Source organism: Callithrix jacchus, chromosome 20, assembly GCF_049354715.1.
Source record: "Callithrix jacchus isolate 240 chromosome 20, calJac240_pri, whole genome shotgun sequence".
Taxonomy (NCBI): Eukaryota; Metazoa; Chordata; class Mammalia; order Primates; family Cebidae; genus Callithrix; species Callithrix jacchus.
In genome coordinates this window covers 14,729,297-14,750,687 of record NC_133521.1, presented here as the reverse complement: position 1 = coordinate 14,750,687, position 21,391 = coordinate 14,729,297, and the positions used below count along the sequence as shown (strand labels likewise).

General features: G+C 51.9%; 1 protein-coding gene and 1 long non-coding RNA gene across 3 annotated transcripts in view; one reads left to right on the top strand and one right to left on the bottom strand.

The window, feature by feature from the left end:
* Positions 1 to 6,307, bottom strand: part of SLC12A3 (solute carrier family 12 member 3) — a 48,101-nt gene extending 41,794 nt beyond the window's left edge. For both annotated transcript variants that reach the window (XM_002760993.8, XM_008985914.6), the window contains exons 1-7: positions 5,999 to 6,307; positions 4,323 to 4,469; positions 3,168 to 3,243; positions 2,033 to 2,128; positions 1,622 to 1,761; positions 1,124 to 1,234; positions 121 to 232 (exon numbers count right to left, since the gene is read on the bottom strand). In XM_002760993.8, coding sequence (XP_002761039.2) covers positions 121 to 232; positions 1,124 to 1,234; positions 1,622 to 1,761; positions 2,033 to 2,128; positions 3,168 to 3,243; positions 4,323 to 4,469; positions 5,999 to 6,280 — 964 coding nt within the window. In that variant the 5' untranslated portion in view covers positions 6,281 to 6,307. The remainder of the gene's footprint in view (positions 1 to 120; positions 233 to 1,123; positions 1,235 to 1,621; positions 1,762 to 2,032; positions 2,129 to 3,167; positions 3,244 to 4,322; positions 4,470 to 5,998) is intronic.
* LOC144580590 (uncharacterized) overlaps positions 1 to 21,391 on the top strand; it is a 31,086-nt gene that overhangs the window by 4,225 nt on the left and 5,470 nt on the right. The window lies entirely within an intron of this gene.

Below are 21,391 nucleotides of genomic sequence, written 5' to 3'. Positions count from 1 at the left end.
GGCAGGCAGTCCTTGATCATGGGATTGGGGAATCCCATCCTCCCAGTGTCCATGAGCCAGATTCCTGGGCAGAGAGTCCCTGTCCCCAGAGCCATGGTCAGGGCCCTGATCTGCACATACCCCGGTAGCTGAAGAAGCCTTTGGAGGCCTTGTCCTCAGATGGGGGGATCAGCGTCCCCACCAAGTAGTTGGCAAAGGAGACCATGATGACAAGGAAGAACAGCACCTGGGCCTGGCGGGCGAAGGACCCCAGAGGTCAAATAGTCTGGTTCTACCTCTTTGGGAAGCTCCACCAGAAAATGATTTGCCCAGACCCGTCACCCCATTATTCACTCACTCATTCATTCAACACACATTATGCAGCAGGCTCTGTTCAAGGAGCTGGGAATATAGCAGAGAACAAGACCACCAAAGCCTCTTGTCTTGGCTGATAAATAAGGAAGATGAATTTAAAGTAAGAAGAGCTTTGGGCTGGGGGTGGTGGCGCATGACTGTAATCCCAGCACTTTGGGAGGCCAAGGCAGGTGGATCACCTGAGGTCAGGAGTTCAAGACCAGCCTGGGCAACATGGTCAAACCCCGTCTCTACTAAAAATACAAAATTAGCCAGGCACGGTGGCACACGCCTGTGATCCCAGCTACTCAGGAGGCTGAGGCAGGAGAATCGCTTGAACCTGGGAGGTGGAGGTTGCGGTGAGCTGAGATTGCACCACTGTACTCCAGCCTGGGCAACAACAGGGAGACTCTGTCTCAAAAAAAAAAGAGAGAGAGATTTGGGAGGCTGAGGCGGGTGGATTACCTGATGTCAGGAGTTTGAGACCTGCCTGGCCAACATGGTGAAACCCTGTCTCTACAAAAAAATACCAAAATTAGCCAGGTATGGTGGCGTGTGCCTGTAATCCCAGCTACTCAGGAGGCTGAGGCGCAAGAATCACTTGAACCTGGGAGGCAGAGGTTGCAGTGAGCCAAGATCACACCACTGCACTCCAGCCTGGGTACAGAGCAAGATTCTGTCTCCAAAAAAATGAAAAGAAAAGGCAGAGGACCCAGGAGGGCCCAGGCCTGGAGACTCCCGAGTCTCCACGTAACCACCTCCATGTCCCCCTCCTCCATGTCCTCCTCACCTTGGACTCCCACTCCATCCCAGCCAGGGAGATGGCCAGCAGCACAGTGACGGACACCACGCCAATGATGCGGATGTCGTTAGTGGGGTCCACAATGGGTGTCCCATACTCCTGGGGAGGGAAAATGGGCCAGGCTGTAAGCCATGCTCTGAACTCCCCATCCCCCAGACTCCGCCCACCTAGGAGGCACCTCCTGTGGGGTGCGCTCTGCTAAGACGGAGCTAACTCAAGCACCACCCCTGCCATCGAGTCCCCAAAGCAGCTGCTGCACAGGCCTGGACAATGTAGCCCTAAAGGCAACACACACCCCCAAAGGGGACTTGTGGGAAAGGAATGGTCTCTATTTGATGAGACTGTCACTCTCACCCACAGTGATCAGGCTGTGGTTGCTGATGGGTGAAGTCAGGCAGGGAGCAGGCAGGCCCAGCCCAGATGGGGTGGAGGAGAGTGCAGTGGGCTGCTGGATCCCTCTACCCAGGGTCCAGCCCCTGGCCTCACCTGGAGCAGGTCCCGCACGGTCTCTGCAAAGCCCACGGTGTGCATGGCCACACCCACGGCATTGGCAAACGCGAAAATGAGGCCGATGGAGCCCCCGAGCTCTGGGCCCAGACTCCGGGAGATGAGGAAGTAGGTGCCACCTATCAGGGCAGAGCCGGGAAGCATGAAACCAGAGGAATCAGTTGGCTGGGGTAGACTCAGGAAGGCAGAGGCCAGGAGAGAGTAACCATGGGAACCACGGGGTAGGAGACAGCCGAAGCCATCTCATGTTGTAGACAGCCTGTCTAGAGCCCTCTCCTGGAACCACAGGAGCGGCTGGGGTGTCCCATTGGGTTGGGGCAGTCTGCAGTCCTGTTCCCAGGATGAGGAGACCACGAGAGGAGGACCTTGGTGGGAAGGGCAATGACCCACCTGACTTGACCTTGCCGTTGGTGGAGATGGCCGAGATGGAGAGGCCTGTGATGGTGGTCACCGTGACTGACAACAGGATGATGGTCCAGGTCAGGACTGCGGGGAACACCCAAAGCTTAGTCAGGGCATTTCCCGGGAGAGGAGCTGTTTGCCTACTCATTCACCATGCGACCTAAGTTCACCTCCCTTCTCTGAGCCTCAGTTTTCTCATCTGAAAAATGGGCGTCTATCTACCTCCTGGCATACTCCAAAAAGCCAGGGAGCCCTTGAACCAGCATTTATTGGATTGTTAGGTATGAAGGGGAAGCTACCTTTTTTTAAATAAAAAATAAAGTAGCAGTCTCATCCCATGATCAGCTCTGGAAGCCAAATCTGTGCTGTGTTTTTACCTGCATCATATAAATCCCACAACGGCTCTGTGAGGTAGGTTCTGTTATCACCCCCATTTTTCTAATGAGGAATCCAGGGCTTGGAGAGGTTAAGAAACTTGCCCAAAGTCACACAGCAGGGTACAGAGCTAGCATCTGAGCCCTGCTCTGTCCAGAGTGCAGCTTTATTTATTTTTATTTTTATTTTTGAGACAGGTGTCTCACTCTGTCACCCAGGCTGGAGTGCAGAGGCATAATCTTGGCTCACTGCAACCCCTGCCTCGTGGGTTCAAATGATTCTCCTGCCTCAGCCTCCCAAATAACTGGGATTACAGGTGCCTGCCAATTTTTTATATTTTTAGTAGATACAGGGTTTCACCATCTTGGCCAGGCTGCTCTTGAACTCCTGACCTCGTGATCCACTTGCCTTGGCCTCCCAAAGCACTGGGATTACAGGTGTGAGCCACCGTGCCTGGCCAGAGTGCAGCTTTCTAACCTGCATGCTTTTGGAAAAAAATGGGCTTCGAGAGGTTAAGTGGCTTACCGAGGGCAAACAGCCCTTATACCTGCTGATACCATGTCCAGCGTGCCTCTGCCATGCCACCTTGATAGCATGCCTCTGTCACTGCAGGGGCCCCAGGCTGCACCAGAGAGGATCATGCCTGACCCTTGGTCTGTGCAGCTCAGGTTTAATCCTGCACCCTCGGGACCTGAGAAGAACAGGGTTCAGGCATGCCCTCCCTCCTCTACCCCAGAGGGGCACTCACCAATGCCTGCCTGGGCCGTAATCCAGGGCAGCCGCAGGTAGAGGATCACGCCCCAAATGTTGAGCATGCAACGGATCTGCGAAAAGAGGGGGGTCAGAGGCCACCTGAGTGTACACTCCAAGGCTAAATCCACAGGTCCCTGTCCCTGGCTATGGCAGGGTTTCGAGTCGAGTACCTAGGCCCTGGGGACACCTGGGTCTCTTCTTCACCCACTTCAATAGGTTCTGAGTCTGGTTCTATGGGGCAGGAGGGTGAGAGGCACTTGGAGACCCACCTGTCCCTCTCACCTACTTTCCTGCCCTCCCGTTGAGGCCTGACACTGGGCTCCGAGCACTGTCATCCATCACTCTATCCATCGCAAGCCTGGGATCTTGTGTCTGCCAGCCCCCACCATGGCCCGAGTGGCCGGCAGTTGACCCAGAGCCTGGCATTTACAGGGAGCTCAGCAAATGCCAGCTGAGCCAGTGCCCCATGTATGAGCAGATATCAGAGCTCAGGTGGCTGTGACTTCAGCTTCCAAATTTAAAGCAAAGCCAGAAGCCGAAATGGAGGCTGAAGCTTCCAACTGGGAGGGGCTGGGGTGGTCGCTGGCCCCACCAAGTTGCAGGGCCATTCCGAGCTCTGACAACACAGCCCGGGAGAGAGATCCTGGCTCTGAATATAGCCTCCGGGGATCAGGAGGGGCTCAAGGTTCAGAAGGAGAAATGGAGGCACAGCCAGTTGTCAGTTAAGATCAGAACCCCAGCCTCCTGCCTCCCAGAGCAGGGCTAAAGCCTTCGACATCCCATGAGGTCCCCTCTGTAAAGTCCGATAATGTCTCCAAAGCCAAGTGTACTTGATTCTTTACTGTCTGGAGACTTAATCCCGCTCCACACAAGAAACCTTTTTCTTCCCTTCATGGAGGGGAAAAACACGTTCGCAGATTTGGGTGTTTAGTGCAGCCCCCTGGTGGCTTTTTAGGGAAACACAGTTTCTTCTAATAACTCCCTGGCAGGCATTGATCTATTATCTATTGATTCATTAACTCACTGAATTCACTGTACAGATGGGGAAACTGAAGCCCCACCAGGGCTTGAGAGTCAGAGCTGAGCCTGGATGGAGCTCTGCCTCCCCTCCCATTTCTGGACATCAAGCACCTACCCACACCCCACTCACCATCACCCCCTTGACCCAGCCGAAGCGCACAGGCTCTTCAGGGTTCTTCCCGCTGCTGGTGCCTGCCTCGTCTTCCACCAGCCCATCGGTCATCTCGTGGCTGGGCCGGCTGTCAAAGGCCAGAGCATGCAGGTGTCTGCCTTCCTGCTGGCAGCCCAGAGACCACGAGTCAGGCAGGAGGCGTTGCTAGGGATGGCATCTTTGTATCCAGCTCACTGATCTGTACCACTGCACCCCATACTGGGCACCCCCTGACCCATCAGCTCGCTGGGTGTAGAGCTGCTTGAGGGGCTTTTAAAATGCTCCCCAGGCCGAGCATGGTGGCTCACACCTGTAGTCCCAGCACTTTGGGAGACCAACGTGGGTGGACTGTTTGAGCTCAAGAGTTCAAGACCAGCCTAGGCAACAAAGTGAAACCCTGTCTCTACTAAGAAATACAAAAATTAGCCAGGCACAGTTGTGTGCACCTGTAGTCCCAGCTACTCAGGAGGCTGACATAGGAGGATCCACCTCTTGAAGTCAGGAGGTGGAGGTTGCAGTGAGCTGAGATGAGATGCCACGGGAGACTGAGAGCCTTGGGTGCTCATGGTCATGACAGTGCCTCCCCCTGGGAGAGCAGTGGCCTTGGAACTAATTAGGCAGTTACCCAGCTTTATATCGGGGGACAGGATTATTATCACCCTGGAGAGATTAAAGCTTGTCCAAGGCCACACAGTTGGTCCCTGGAGGGCTGGATCTTGAAACCAGGCTCTACCTCTGTGGCACTGGGAGGTCTCCTGGTTTGTGCCCCAAGTGACTGACGCCCTCCTCTGGGGCTTTCTTCCTGGCACTTAATCTCAGTATGGAGCAAAGAGACATGTTTTGGTTTGCTCTAAGGTAGGGAAAAGTCCTGTGAATTTAGTCAGTCTTAGCCCCAGTATCAAGAACAATTCTGGGCCAGGTGCAGTGGCTCACATCTGCAATCCCAGCACTTTGGGAAGCCAAGGTGGGCAGATCACTTGAAGTCAGGAGTTCGAGACCAGCCTGGCCGACATGGTGAAACCCTGTCTCTACTAAAAATACAAAAAATAGCTGGATGTGGTGGTGTGCACCTTTAGTTGCAGCTACTCAGGAGGCTGAGTCAGGAGAATCGCTTGAACCCAGGGGGTGGAGGTTGCCGTGAGCCAAGATCACACCACTGCATTCCAGCCTGGACAACAGAGCCAGACTCCATCTCAAAATAAATAAATAACAATTCTGCCCAATTGTCACATAGGAAAAGTGAGGCCAGGCAGGGGTCATGACAATCCAGCTTCCAGTCCTCCACTCTTCACAGTCCAGCCTCCCAGACAGCAAACCCAACTAGCCCCCTCTCTGAGGTGGACCTTCCCAGGCCCTTCTTTCCCTGTCTCTGTCAGGGGTGTGCAACCTGCTTGCATGCTCTTCTACTCACTGGAAGCTCATTACCTCTCTGGGCCTCCCACTCTACCTCTGGGTTGCTAGCGTTCAGCTAATACACATTCCAACAAATGCCCAGAGTTCTGTAGCTCTACTATTTCACCAGGGCCTCTCCACCCAGGAGGAAGACGTCCCTCCATCCCCACAGTGCAGAAGACAGACCGAGGCTCAGAGAGGTTAGGTAACTGGATCGAGATCACATAGCAGGAAAGTGGCTGGTCTTCTGAGATAGCACTTACCTTGAGGAAAGAGTGCAGGTCAGCCAGTGTGGGCCGGACCTTCCGGGGCTCACCAGGCTGGGTACTGTTGGCATAATGCTCATACGCGGGCACCACGTCGATAGTGTTGTAGCCAAAGGTGCGCATGCAGAAGGTGCTGCTGTGGCTCAGGTGGCTGGGGTGGCTGCTGTCATAGGCAGCTGGTGGCGAAGGCTCATCACTGCTCAGCAGTGTGCTGATGGTGAAGCGCCCGCTGCACAGAGTGGGGTCCCCAGGCGTCTCTGTGGCGGGCAGTTCTGCCATTGTGGCCTGGGTGTCCAGGGAGGGGCTAGGGTCGGCAAGGACACACAGGGTGGTTTTATAGGCTGTGTCTGCATTGGGGAGGAGGCGGGGAGGTTGGCCTAAACCGCCGGTGGCTGGTGAGCAGGGTCCCCAGACGGGGCCGGAGGCAGAGCACCATTTGATTGCCGAGATAGGAGACCTGCCTTGGATCTGGAGAGGTGGGCTGGCCCAAAGCCAGCCACGCCCTGAGTCCTGGAGTGGCTCTTCTGAGTCTGGGGGCAGCAGAGATCTCCAGCCAGGACCCAGGAAGAAACAGTTGTCAGAGAGGACCCTGAGGGGCCCTCTAAGGGATCCTAGAGATAACCTTGTGACCTGAGAACCTACTGTGAGCCCTACTCTGTGAGAGTTCAAAAATCACTCATATTACTATCTGATCTTAAAAATTTTACTTAGTTTTGGGAAGCCTGGGAGGGTGGATCACCTGAGGTCAAGAGTTCAAGACCAGCCTGGCCAACATGGCAAAACCCTGCCTCTACTAAAAAAAACAAAAATTAGCCAGGCATGGTGCCGGATGCCTGCAACCCCAGCTACTTTGGAGGCTGAGGCAGGAGAATCACTTGAACCCGGGAGGTGGAGGTTGCAGTGAACTCAGATTGCACCACTACACTCCAGCCTGGGTGACAGAGTGAGACTCTGTCTCAAAAAAAAAATATTTAGTCATTTTGAATAGATGAATTATATAATTTCTTTTTTTGAGACAGGGTCTTGCTCTGTCACCCAGGCTGGAGGGTAGTGGCAAAATCACAGCTCACTGCAGCCTCAACCACCAGAGCTCAAGGATCCTCCCACTTCAGCCTCCCAAGTAGCTGGGACCACAGGCACACACCGTCATGCTTGGCTAATTTGTTTTTACTTTTTGTATAGATGCAGTCTCAAGTCACCCCAGCCACCCGACCCTGGATACCCAGGCTGGTCTCAAATTCCTGGACTCAAGTGAGTCTCCTACCTTGGCCTCCCACCTCCCAAAGCGTTGGGATTGCAGGCGTGAGCCACTGCGCCCAGCTGGTATAACATTTTAAAAGATGTGTACAGACACACACACACACGCACATTAGTCTCTCTAGCTCCAACCTGTCTTCCAATGTCTGTGTGTCCCTCCAGAGACATTCCGTATATCTACAAGTAACTTCAAACCAGAGGTCAGTGGGTCAGTTAGGGAGCCAGCACCTTTCTCGGCTCCTGAAGCCTTCCCAGACAAGGCGCCCCAACTCCACGGGAGTTGCCCGCTCCCAGTGCTGGGCCAGGTCAGACTCGATTTTGCCAGCATTCTGAGGCCACACCTTGAACACACGGTGGAAGGGGAGAAGCACTCTTGTTACTATCAGTGCCAAAGCCATTGCAGGGAGACAGTGGTTGAAATTTGAGCTGTTGGCTGGGTGCGGTGGCTTATGCCTATAATCTCAGCACTTTGGGAGGCCGAGGGGGGTGGATCACCTGAGGTTGGGAGGTTGAGAACAGCCTGACCAACATGGAGAAATCCCTTCTCTACTAAAAATACAAGATTAGCCAGGCGTGGTGGCACATGCCTCTAATCCCAGCTACTCAGGAGGCTGAGGCAGGAGAATTGCTTGAACCTGGGAAGCAGAGGTTGCCATGAGCAGAGATTGCGCCATTGCACTCCAGCCTGTGCAACAAGAGTGAAACTCAGTCTCAAAAAAAAAAAAAAGAAAGAAAGAAATTTGAGCTGTCAGGGGATGAAAGAGGTGAGTCAGGGTTTCAAGAGATGAGTGAGTGAGTGCACACTTAATGTGTTGCCAGAAATGGAGAAATGGAGGGCGTATTTTCCTAGCTATTGTGAGGGCTCTCAGTGTCAACCCCTATGATCTGGCCTCACCTATGGTCACCTTTCCTCCAAGAGGCCAGCATTCACTGACTGATGGATCTGGGTATAAAGACCTGGCACCCTGCCCCAGCTGAGGCTTTGGGTATACACTGAAACTGACTTATCCCTCTGCCCAGCCTTGTTTCCTTCCCTTCTACCCACAAGTACCAAGCCCAAGAGGCTCCCTGTTGAATGCCCTGCACGCATTCCTCTGTCTTGGAGTCTGCTACTCAGGAGTGGGTGTACTAGTGGCTCACAAGAAAATCACTGATCTCTTTGTCACCTCTGCAGGGTTTTCCGTCTTGCAGCCATTCACCTAGTAAACCCTTACTGACCACCCACCATGCCATGGATGGCAATAGAAGCCGAGGACACACATGGTGGGCTCTGTGCCTGTGCTCATGATGGGGCTGACTTCCTTCAGGAAATTGACGTGGACACAGATCGGCCTAGCTGTGCAGTGAGGGTAGCGATGGGAGAGATGTCCCTGGAGGATGGTTAGGGGAGGGACAGCCAGGAAAGGCTTCCTGGAGGAGGGGATTCCTGACCTGATTCTTAGAGAATAAGCTGCTCTTCCTGGAGGCAGGGAATAGAAAGGCTGTCGCCAGCTCTGGACATCTGAGCTTGGCTTATGCTCTGGCTCTGGTCATCCTTGGGAGGGACATGGCGGTACACACTTCTTCTCCCTCCCTAGCCCTGCCTCTCAGGCCTGGGCTCACAGAGTTCACACAGGTCCCTCAGAGGACTGGCTCCAAGGTGCTCGAAGTCCTTAGGGCTCGATGACCCCCAACAGCAAGTCAGCACTGGGTGACTGAGAACTCACGGGAAGGCCTGGCAAGTTCGCTCTGTCCCCCTTGCTGACCCTCTTACTCCTCATCCAGAGGTGCTGGGCACAGGTGTAGCCACTCAGCTGTAGGGCCAGGCAGAAGGGGTAGGTGAAATGCTCAGTCTGTGGTAGGGCAGCAAACACTGTTGGGGAGTCCACCTCTAAGATAAGGGTCTAGGAGTCCCACAAAATCATGAATAAGTTTTCATACCTCAGTGCATTTTTCTGGGGAAGAGACAGAAATTTCATTCACCTTGCTAGACACACAAGGGCAGGGATCTGGCCCTATTTTGTTCAGTGATATTGCCAAGCAACAAAACAGTACACAGTGGCTCATGCCTGTAATCCTCGCACTTTGGGAGGCCAACGCGGGTGGATCATGAGGTCAGGAGATTGAGACCATCCTGGCTAACACAGTGAAATCCTGTCTCTACTAAAAATAAAAAAATTAGCTGGGCACGGTGGCATGTGCCTGTAGTCCCAGCTACTTGGGAGGCTGAGGCAGGAGAAACGCTTGAACCTGGGAGGCGGAGGTTGTGGTGAGCCAAGATCACAACACTGTACTCCAGCCTGGGCAACAGAGCAAGACTCTGTCTCAAAAAAAAAAGAAAGAAAGAAAGAAAAAATGGGTATTCAACAACTGCTTGTTGAATTACGAAGGAGACGAAGAACCAAAGAGGGCAAAGGGCGGCTCCATGGAAATCCTTGGCTGACAGTGACAGAATGACCCCAAACGGGCCCATGCAAGTGGCCACTCCCCAGGCTCTCCCAGCTCAGCATGTGGCCTCTAGTCTTGCATCTAGAGGTGAGCTGAGGATAACAGGACCTCAATGGCAAACCCCAAAGGTTACCATCACTGTGCACTTTTTTTTTTTTGCAAAGCTTATACATTTACCATGTGTGTTAATTTTTAAATCTTCTCAGTGCACCTCTTAATGACCCCCAGGCCTCCCTACCTGCTTCCCGGGATTCGCAGCCCTTCCTCAGAGCGGCATCTGCCAGTGTGGCTGAAGGCTTGAGGGTCCTACCCTGGCTCTGTTGGGGGAGAGGATTTGTGGAGGAGGCCTCTCTCTGCTCATTTCCTCCCATGGGGCCCTCGGGGAAGATCTTATCGCTCCTTTCCCTCTTAAACTGCCATTTGACTGGCGAAAATCATAGCTGCTCTTTATCTGCTCACATCATTCCTTCACGCCCTGTCCCGGGGCAGCTATGGAAAATTCCTGATTAAGATCTCACAGAGGAAGGAGCCTGAAGGGGCCAGGGCTGGTTTCTAGCAGTGCTGTGGTCCTGGGCAGAGTGAGGAGCCCTGACTGCTTGCCAACGGTGACCTTGGGCAAGTCACTTGCTCCTCCCTCCAGAAAACCCTGGCCCAGTCAGCTCCAAACTCCGAGGGGAACATTTGCTGCTTCGAGAAACCTTTCCTGCCCCTCTGCCTCTCTATGGGTAAGATAGGGTTTTAGCAGGTCCCGTGGGAGGGCTTACTGATAGGACATGCTGAGAGACTGTCAGACACCTTGTCCCAAAGCACAGATCCCCAGGAAGGGGATGCTTGCATTTGGATGGAATTTAATCAATTTCAGAAGTGTTTACAGAGGCACTCTTTTTGAGGGTTGGTAGGGACACAGTGCTGGGTCACATGCAGTCCCTATCTTTCAGGACTCTGGCTTCAGGAGAATGCTCTGGCCAGGCCCTTAGATCTGAGGTTCTATGCCTAGAGGTTCTAAAGCCCTTGATTTGGCCACACAGAGTCTCAGTTCTGGCTGTGTCTGTGTGACTTTGAGCAAGAAACCGACCTGGTAGAGCCTCAGCTCTGCAGCAGCAAAATGGAAATTACACCTCTACCAGTGTCAGGCATCCCTCGCCCCTGGCTGAGTGCTGTGGGCCCCTCGGATGTCCTGGCTCTCAGATAGAAGAACAGGAGCAGCAAAGAAACTGAACCTCTCAGCCTCAGGAGACTCCTGAGAAGTGAAAACCCCAGATGCAGGGCCTGAAATGGTGAGGACAGGAGGCCCTGATGCAACCTCGGAATCTCGGAGCCTCCTGTTTTGTGGCTACAGAGGCACAGCATTTTTTTTGTGCTCCTGTGTACCAAGCACTGGACCTCACAGCCTAGCCTGGCAGACAGACCAGCAAGGAGATCATGCAGCTGGCCAGCAGAAGAGGAAGGCTGTCCAGAGATAAGGGAGAGAGGAGGGCAGGTGTGTGGGTGAGGATGCAGGGGAGCTGAGGAAGGGGAGAGGAGGGAAAGGAGTTCAGGAGGAGTGTGGTCAGTGCAGGGGGAGAGGCCATAGGACTGGGGCTCACATAATGCTGTGGGGTAGGGAAAAAAGGGAAGAAATGATGGGAGATGAGGCTAAAAGGGGTCAATTGTTTCTTCATTCCACTGCATTTATTCAGTGCCTACTGCATACCACATCCTGTGCTAGGCAAGGGAGGCACCACGAGGAACAAGACACAGACCTTGCCCTCCCAGAGCTCACATTCTAATGGGAGAGACAATCCAATCGATAAACAAGCAATTGTTAGAATACATTTAGTGATAAATGCTGTTAAGAAAACAAACTTTTTTCTTAGGAAGGGTACATTAGGCCTCTTTGAGAATTCCAGCCAAGCTCCAACCATGAGAAGGAGCCACCGGCACATGAGCAGGTATGAGCACAGGGGTTCCAGACAGAGGGCAAAGCATGTGCAAAGGCCCTGCGGCAGGATGGTGACGAGGGCTTCCAGACTAGCAAGGAGGCCTGTGTGGCTGGAGCAGAGGGACCAAGGAGATGGCGTTCGAGACCTGTGAAAGGGAACATCCAGCGTTACAGGCCAGGGCTATAGGTGTCCTAATATATTCTACGATGGTCAGCTTTATTTTTCCGAGCTCATTTTGGCTGTTGTCGAGAGAATGGTGTGAGGGAGAAAGGCTAGGTAAGACTAGTCAGGGGCCGGGCGCTGTGGCTCACCCAGCACTTTGGGAGGCTGAGGCGGGTGTCACCTGAGATCAGGAGTTCAAGACCAGCCTGACCAACATAGTGAAATCCTGTCTCTATAAAAATACAAAAATTAGCTGGGCATGATGGCGGGTACCTGTAGTCCCAGATACTTGGGAGGCTGAGGTGGGAGAATCACTTGAACCCAGGAGGCAGAGGTTGCAGTGAGCCGAGATCTCACCATTGCACTTTAGCCTGGGTGACAGAGTAAGACTCCGTCTCAAAAAACAAAAAACAAAACAAAACAAAACTAGTCAGGGGCCACCACAGGTACACGACAGTGGTGTAGCCAGGCTGGGGGAGTAGCTGTGGGATGGCAGGATGGTGGGAAGGGTTGGGAGCTGAGACAGATTCTGAAGGCAGAGACGACAGAACCAGCATGTGGATTTGTGTGGGGCAGGGTTCAAAGGAAGGAGGGACCTGGGAGCTCCATGGGGGAAATGATTGTATGGTTTCTAAGTAGAGAACCCTGATGGGAAGGCCGTGAAGGCTAGGGTAAGAAGCCTGGCTTTTGTCCTGGGGTCTCAGGCCCCATCTGTTTCTGAAAAGTTGGCCCAGGGTAGCAGTTGTGTTAAAAGAAATGGGGCCAGGGAGGGCCAGGTGAAGGCTATGGCAACTGTCAGGCTGGAACAGGCAGTGACCCTGGCTGTGAGTTCCAGGGCCCTCCCTTGACAACTCACAGTTTCGGCATCACACTGGAACCTCTAAAAAATGCTGATTCCAGGGCCCCACCCTGGAGATTCTATGGACCTGGGAGAGAGGAGGTGAGGGGTAGGCATCAGTGTTTATTGAAAGCTGCCAGGTGATTTTGAGGAGAAGTCTGGGCTGAGATCCAGCAGGCTACAGAGGAAAAGCTTTCACACACAGACCCCCACTCCCACCCCATCCCCAGGTCCTTGCGTCTGGCCCGGTCCCACGAGGCTCGCCTGGAGAGGATGGGTATGATGCAACCCTGGTGTCGTGAAATAGCCGGGTAAGAGGATGCGCTGCTCGTCGGCCTGATTCACAACACCAGCTGCAGCAACGATACCAGAACTCCGCCGGCTTCCTCCTCTGGGGTGTGGCTCCTCCGGTTTTGAGAGTGATGAACCCATTCAATATCTTCCCCAACCAATGGCTGCCCCAGACCACTACAGCACCAGGACCAGGGGTACAAATGGAGGAATCTGGGTCCCTGCCCACAAGGGGCTCACAGACTCGATATTCATGGGGAAGAGGGGAATAGACATAAAAACCTGTACAGTGCACGGGGTGCAGAGCAACAGTGGAGGTACTGGGCACTGAGAAGACCTGGGAAGCCAGAGGCCGGACTGCAATCTCTCCAGCAACCAGGACCAAGAAACTGAGCCTTGAGGCCGGGCGCAGTGGCTTACACCTGTAATCCCAGCACTTTGGGAGGCTGAGGTGGGTGGATCACGAGGTCAGGAGTTCAAGACCAGCCTGGCCAAGATGGTGAAACCCCGTCTCTACCAAAAATACAAAAATTAGCCAGGCGTGGTGGCAGACTCCTGTAATCCCAGCTGCTTGGGAGGCTGAGGCAGGTAAATCACTTGAACCCAGGGAGCAGAGGTTGCAGTGAGCCAAGATTGTGCCACTCCACTCCAGCTTGGGCAACACAGCGAGACTCCATCTCAAAAAAATAAAATAGAAACTGAGCCTTGAGGAACACACAGGTATGTGTATTGCGGTCCTGGCCCTCTACCTGGACAGTGTTACAGCAGTTGAACATTAAAGTACTGAAGCTATCGATGGCTAAGGCAAAAAAGGAAACATGCATGATGAGTTAAGACATTTCATTGTTAAAGGAAGGACTCCCAGCCAGGTGAGGTGGCTTCTGCCTGTAATCCCAGCGCTTTTGGAGGCTGAGGCAGGAGGACTGCTTGAGCCCAGGAGCTCAAGACCAACCTGGGCAACATAGGGAGACCCTGTCTCTACAAAAATTTTAAAAAAACTAGCTAGGCATGGTGGTGCACGCTCATGGTTCCAGCTAGTCAGGAGGCTGAAGTGGGAAGATCACTTGAGCCCAGGAAGTTGAGGCTGTAGTGAATCGTGTTTGCCTGACTCCGGCCTGGATAATAGAGTGAGATCCTATCTCAAAAAAAGAAAGGAAAGACTCCTTTTTCTTCATGGACTTAAAAACAAAAAACAAAAAGCAAACAAACAAAAAAACCTGGCTGGGCACGGTGGCTCACACCTGTAATCCCAGCACTTTGGGAGGCCGTGGTGGGAGGATCACGAGGTTAGGAGTTCAAGACCAGCCTGGCCAACATGGCGAAACCCTGTCTCTACCAAAAATACAAAAATTAGCCAGCCATGGTGGCAGGCACCTGTAAGCCCAGCTACTGGGGAGACTGGGCAGGAGAACTGCTTGAACCTGGAGGTAGAGGTTGCAGTGAGCCCAGATTGTGCCATTGCACTCTACCCGGGGCAACAAGAGCAAGACTCTGTCTCAAAAAAAAAAAAAAAAAATCCCTATTTATTTAACCAGCATTCATCCACACTTGTAGATATTAATAATGCATTAAACACAATCTGGCTATTTTGAAGGACACACAGAAGGATAATAGATGGTTGTCGTCCTCAGGAACATACAGCTCATCAGAGGAGGTAAGGCCAATAAATAGCCACAAGCTAAGGCACGAAGACATAAATCCCTGGATAAAATGCTACATGGGTTCAGAGAGAGGATGATTTTCTCTGGCTTGCACCAGGGTAGAGTGAAGTAGATGACACAGAAAGCAGAAAGATCAGCAATTATTTAAGAAGGAAAAAGTCCAATTTTACTTGAACCCAGGAGGTGGAGGTTGTGGTGAGCCGAGATCACGCCATTGTACTCCACCCTGGGTAACAAGAGCAAAACTCCGTCTCAAAAAAAAAAAAAAAAATCTTCTTCAATCCTTTATCTGTCCATGCAGGTTTAGGTGGAGCTCAGCCCTGCTGCATCAACATGAACTGGAGCACTAATTCTAATAAAAATTCAGCCCTGTAATAACAGACACAAGATGTGTTCCTTCACCCTGATGTCTCTGCCAATGTGCTCTCCCAAGAAGCCAAGGACTCAAACCCATTGTCTTCACTATGCTTGGTCTGTGTTTTTTTTTGAGACAGAGTCTCACTCTGTCACCCCGGCTGTAGTGCAGTGGCATGATTAGAGCTCACCACAGCCTCACCTTCCAGACTCAGGCGATCCTTCCATCTCAGCTTCCCAAGTAGCTGGGACTACAGACTGCGACTACACTACACCCAGTTAATTTTTAATTTTTTAATTTTTTGAGAGGGTTAAAATTTATTTTTTGAGGGGTTTTGCTCTTGTCCAAGCTGGAGTGCAATGGCACAATCTCGGCTCATTGCAACCTCCGCCTCCCGGGCTCAAGCCATTCTCCTGCCTCAGCCTCCTGAGTAGCTGGGATTACAGGCATGTGCCACCACACCTGGCTAATCTTTCGTATTTTTAGTAGAAATGGGTTTTCACCATATTAGCCAGGCTGTCTCAAACTCCTGACCTCACGTGATCTGCCCACCTCGGCCTCCCAAAGTGCTGGGATTATAAGCCTGAGCCACCACCCCCAGCCTTCCCCTAGCTAATTTAAAAAAAAAAAAAAAATTATAGAGACAAGGTCTTGTTGCGCAGGCTGGTTTCGAACTCCTGGACTTAAGTGATCCACCTGCCTTGGCCTTCCCAAGTGCTGGGATTACAGGTGTGAGCCACCGTGCCTGGCCAGCCTTTCATTTTCAAATTTCATTGGAAATCGTTTGTTTTTTTTCTTGAAAGCAATAGGAGCAACATGATCATTCTGTCCCATTTGAATTCCACAGGTAGATTTCTAATCTGAACCCTCTTTAATGGATATTTTCGGAGTCTAGGGGCCTATCTATGACTTGTTCCTGCGACCAGAACTAGGAGGGCTAGAATCTCAGAGTTTCTTTTGAAAGCTAAGCTCCCCGACCCATGCCCTCAAGCCAGGCCCAGTCCAGGATGTGAGGAAGGATGTGAGCCGAGAGGCCTGGCTGAGATCTGTACAGCCTACTTTTTGACCTGGTGCTTTTGAGTCACTGTTTGTCAAGTGGAGATAATTCTACCCAGCCGTGGGTTTTCTGATGATATTAAGAGGGGATTTGTGAAAGCAGCATTTTGGAGAACATTAATAATACTCTGCAAATAGGAACTTTTTTTTTTTTTTTTTTTTTTTTTTTGGTCCTAGCTCTTTTTTTTTGAGACGGAGTTTCGCTGTTGTTACCCAAACTGGAGAGCAATGGCACAATCTCGGCTCACCGCAACCTCCACCTCCTGGGTTCAAGCAATTCTCCTGCCTCAGCCTCTCGAGTAGCTGGGACTACAGGCGCGCGCCACCATGCCCAGCTAATTTTTTGGTATTTTTAGTAGAGACGGGTATTCACCATGTTGACCAGGATGGTCTCAATCTCTTGACCTCGTGATCCACCTGCCTCGGCCTCCCAAAGTGCTGGGATTATAGGCATGAGCCACCGCGCCTGGCCAGTCCTAGCTCTTCTTTAGCTACAAGAAAGGTAGGAGAAAACCCACTCATCCTCTACTTGTTTAAGGCTACTTGCTTTTTGGTAAAGGCAGCTGCTACATGTTTTTGTTTGTTTGTTTTTAAAAGTTGAGGCAGAGGGAGGAGTGGGAAGAGGATGAGCTCAGGTCCAAAAGCAGAAACCCAGAGAGTTAGCTTTTAGAGTCATCAGCGCTCAGGCCTTGACAGTATTGCATACATGTAAAAGCAGAGAACGTTCAGAGTCATGGAATCTCAATGTCCAGAGGCTCTCCCACATAATCTGGCCGACCCTTCGCCAGACACCAGAAATAAGCGGCTAACCTCCTTACCATCCAAAGCAGAGCTCTAAAGGATCTTCTGCCAATGGTCACTCAGCACACTGGGGCTTGCCTCCAAGGGGAGTCTGCACTCCAGGCTGGGGCCACGGTGGACCTTTGTGCTCTGGCTCGGTGCAGGTGCTGCAGGGTATGGAGCCCCACAATAGGAAGTTTGAGGGGTGGCCTGGGGAACAGAAGTCGGCTCCTTACCCAGAGGGAGCTTGTAGTTAGCGAAGCACAGTGCACTGAAGAGGCTCAGGACAAGCCCATTGAGGGAACGTGCCTGCCAGTGATGAAGCGGAAAGGCCAGAGCACCGGTCACTGGGAAAGGGCATTTTTGATCAGGGTCCTGGGCTCCAACCAGAGGTGTTAAGTGCTCGTTCACTTGTGATCTCCTAAAAAATGTGCCCCCAGCCCTTCATACACAATGATGTTCTTTATCTGATGCCTTTGTTTGTTTGAGAGCTGGTCTCACTCTGTTGCCCAGGTTGGAGTGCAGTGTCGGGATCTCAGCTCACTGCAACCTCCACCTCCCAGGCTGGTTGCAAACTCCTGGCCTCAAGTGATCCACCAGCCTAGGGCTTTCAAAGTGCTGAGATTATAGGTGTAAGCCACCACGCCCGGCCTCTGGTGCCATTTTTACTGGTTAACTTCCCATCACTGAAAACCACGTTGGTCAGCCAGGCTGGCTTTGACCTTGGTGGGTAGAGTGAGTGAGCTGACCCAATGGGACTTGGCATGGCGCATGTTGTTCCCTAACCAGATAGAATTTGCATCTTCCTGTTTAATACATCTCAGACATTGTATGAAAAATGTGTTGGAGAAGGGGTTTGGAGGATTTCCACAGTTAGAAAAGTCCATAGGCCTACTTTGTCACTCCCTGCTTCAGTCACAGCAATGGTTCCTGACCCTAGCAGCACATGAAAATCACCTGGGGAGCTTTTAAAAAACAAGAATCAGTGCCTTGGCCCCTCCCCAGGCTGGTTAGGTGGGACGCTCAGGGGACAGGGGCTTGGAAATCAGTAGCTGTGAGAACTCCTTGGGTGATTCTAAGATGAAGCCAGGGCTGTGAACTGCAGAGCTGGCGCTGTCAGCTCAAGGAAAGAGCACGTTACCTAAATTTGTGTGCAGCACAGAATCTGGCTCTTCTTGATAAAGGGATTGCTGATCTAAAGTTTTTTTTTTAATTATCTTCTATGTTGTAAAAGAATTTTAAAGAGCTTTTTCTCTCCTGGTTAGACACAGGAACACATAAACTGGCTACCAGCCCTTTTGTGCTGGATTCATTGCCCAAGGACAACAGGCAACCTTATAATTATTGGTTTGCACAGACAAGTGTGTGCCTCCAAGTCAGACCACCCCGACTCATCTCTCTGCCTCATGGGCCACATACACCCTAGGTCCCTTCCATACCCGCCACAAACTTACCTCTTGAACAAGGTAGATAGATGCCTTAGAGTCAGGCTTCTGCTTGGCCAGGGGAGGGATGAACATGAGGCCGGGGACCTCTGGCAGGCCCCTCAACTCACCTGAGTCTTGCTGTTTCTCCTGCTTCAGGGTCATGGGAGAGATTAACAGCTGCAAGACACCGCTGGGGCATGTGAAGCAGGCCAGTTGCAGCCAGGCCGAGGGGAGGTGGGGCTCCCTGCATCCTGGGCTAGCAGGATGGACACACCCATGCAGTGCTCCCCCATCTCTGTAGATCTGAATTCTGGTCACTTGCAGACAGCTCCTGCATCCCTGGCCACTGGGAATCTTTCCCCTTTATATGGCTCTTTGTGGCATTTTTTTTTTTTTGAGACAGTGCCTTGCTATGTCACCAGGGCTGCTGAAGTGCAGTGGTTCAATCTTGGCTCACTGCAGCCTTGACCTCCACCTTCCAGGTTCAAGTGATCCTCCTGCTTCAGCCTTCCCAGTAGCTGGGACTATGGGCTCATGCCACCACAGCTGGCTAAATTTTGTATTTTTTTCTTTTTAAATAGAGACAGGGTTTCACCATGTTGCCCAAGCTGGTCTCAAACTCCTGGACTCAAATGATCCTCCTGCCCTGGCCACCAAAATGTTGGGATTACAGGTGTAAGCCACCATGCCTGGCTCCTTGTGGCATTTTTTAAGTCTTCCTATTTGATTATGGTGTGTCTGTGTGTACGTGTACATAACCTGCTTCTCTCTTTTCCCCAACAACACAGTGACCCTCAGAAAGCAGGGATTGTACCTAGTGTTAGAAATCACCCCATAGTGGGCCGGGCATGGTGGCTCACACCTGTAATCCCAGTCCTCTGGGATGCCAAGGCTGGCAGATCACTTGAATCCAGGAGTTCAAGATCAGCCTGGGCAACATTGCAAAAATCTGTCTCTACAAAAAATACATAAAAATTAGTTGGGTGTGGTGGTGTGTGCTTGTAGTCCCAGCTACTCAGAGGGCTGAGGTGGGAGGATGCTTGAGCCCCCAAGGCAGAGGTTGCAGTGAGCAGAGATCACACCACTGTACTCCAATCTGGGTGACAGAGTGGGACCCTGCCTCAAGGGCCATGGTGGGTGCTGAACGGATAAGTGAAGCTCTTCAGTTAGCCTGGGAGGAGAGACCCTTATGGGAAGAAGCCCCTTATTACCACTCAGTCCAATAAGAAGGCAGCTCCTTGAGGGCAGAGATCATGATTCAGTTTACTATTTTGACCCTGTGCCTAGAACAGTGCCTGGCACAGGGTAGAATCTTAAACATCTGTTGAACTGCATTCTCCACTTAGCAGTTCCTAAATAAACAAGAACCACAAGTTGAACTTGACATGTCAATGCCTGTCCCCATTAGCAAATTTTTGGTTCATCAATTTTAACCTAATTTTGGTTCTTGAAAAAAAAAAAAAAAAGGCATCCCTGAGGTGGGAGTAAGTGATTTGACCTGCTCTCATGTGCAGAACCTGTTGTGAAGGGCAGAAGCCCGGTGGTAGAGGACACACCTATAGCCTTGGAGACCAATTACACAAGGCTGGGAGCTGGGTGGCTACAATTAACATTTATTTATGGAGCGCCCACTGTGCAACGGACAACAGACAGGTGGTTTTAACTTGCTCTTCCCAGTGGCCTGTTGGAATAGAAACTGGCATGCCTGCTTCCTGTAAGAGCAAACTGGTTCAGAGCAATGGAAGGACTGGCAGCTCCACAGCTCTGAAGCCTTTCAGGGTGGCTACCTGGCCAAGACTTGCTCCTTCCAGCCAGGGCACCATCATCCAATGTTCCTCACCTTTCCCTCTCCCCATCCTCTACCTCCTGCTGTTGTGGAGCCCTTATTTGAGAATTTAGTTTTCAAAGAAGTCTGACATTCTCCTCTTTCTGATGCTACTGACAGCTGACAGCCACCAGAGGGCCAAATCCTAAACGTCTGCTTTTAAAGAAACAAAGTGTTCTTGGCTTGGTTTAAATTTTGCTAAAAATTCAAGCCAGCTGTTCTTTCAAGCTGATCAGAAACCCACCCAGAGTATGGTAGGGTCAGTGGTGTGGTGGGGGTGATGCCTCCGCACTGGCACTATGGGAAGGAGATGTTAGGGAAAACTGAGGAACAAGAACTTCCAGCCAACCTCCCCAATGAAAATGTCTCTCCCCGCAACAGCACTGCCAGCAGGCAGGTTCCCCAGCTTCTGGGGCCTCACTTCCCACTGTCAGTCCTCGTATTTCTTTGTGGCTGTTTGCTTTTCAGGGCTCCTATGCAAACCTGGCCATTTCCAGGAACAGCTGAGGTGCCTCTTATGTTGAGGTGACCAGTGGCCTTAACTTTGTCTTCTTCCTTTGCCATCTGGATGGCATTCTAATAGTTTTAAATGAGGACCCAGAAAGGATCCACTGAAAAGCCTTCAGCTCTTAAGAAATCACAATAAACAGGGCCACCCTTACTCCCCAAGGCCCTCTCTCCATCTGCTCCCACCCCCTGACAGTTTCCCCTCCACAGCCACAGGCTGCCAGCCCCAGTTCCAGGAGGTGCTGCACAGTCCCACAGGAGGCCATTAAACCAGCTGATGGGGTCTGAGGGGCACTAGTATGAGGCCCAGAGTCTCAGGTGACTCATCAGGAAATGGCCCCCCAGATACCGGCACAAGTTGAAGGCCCCAGGCAAAGGTCAGGGGCTGAAACTCTTTCATGGAGCCCCTTTAGGGATAGCACATGGGCCACTGGGCAGGTGACCCATGTCACTTCAGGGCTCTTTATTAGGGCAGGTCCCCAGGTGGAGAGATATGAACACCCTACCTCCTTAGCCAGCTGCATGTCCTCCAGCGGAATCCCATGCCCCAGATCCTGAAAACACCCACCCTGGTCAAAAGCACAGACAGCTGCTGTCCAAGAGAGCAGGAGACATCTGTCCCAAGATCAGGCCCAAGCCTCTTCTGCCACCGCAAAAGCATGGCCCCCAAATTCCAGCTCCCCCTCCCCAAGGCCAATAAATGGCTCTCACCCCCATTTAAAATGCTTTCCACTGAAGGTCTAAAATAAGGGGTTACATATATTAGCTGTTCCCAGTCCCAGAATGCATGCCCCATGCTGGGTTTATCACCAAATGCTTCTGACTTACTGACCTGCCACACCTGCAGCCAGAATCTGACCTTCTCCCGGCCCCCCAGGGATT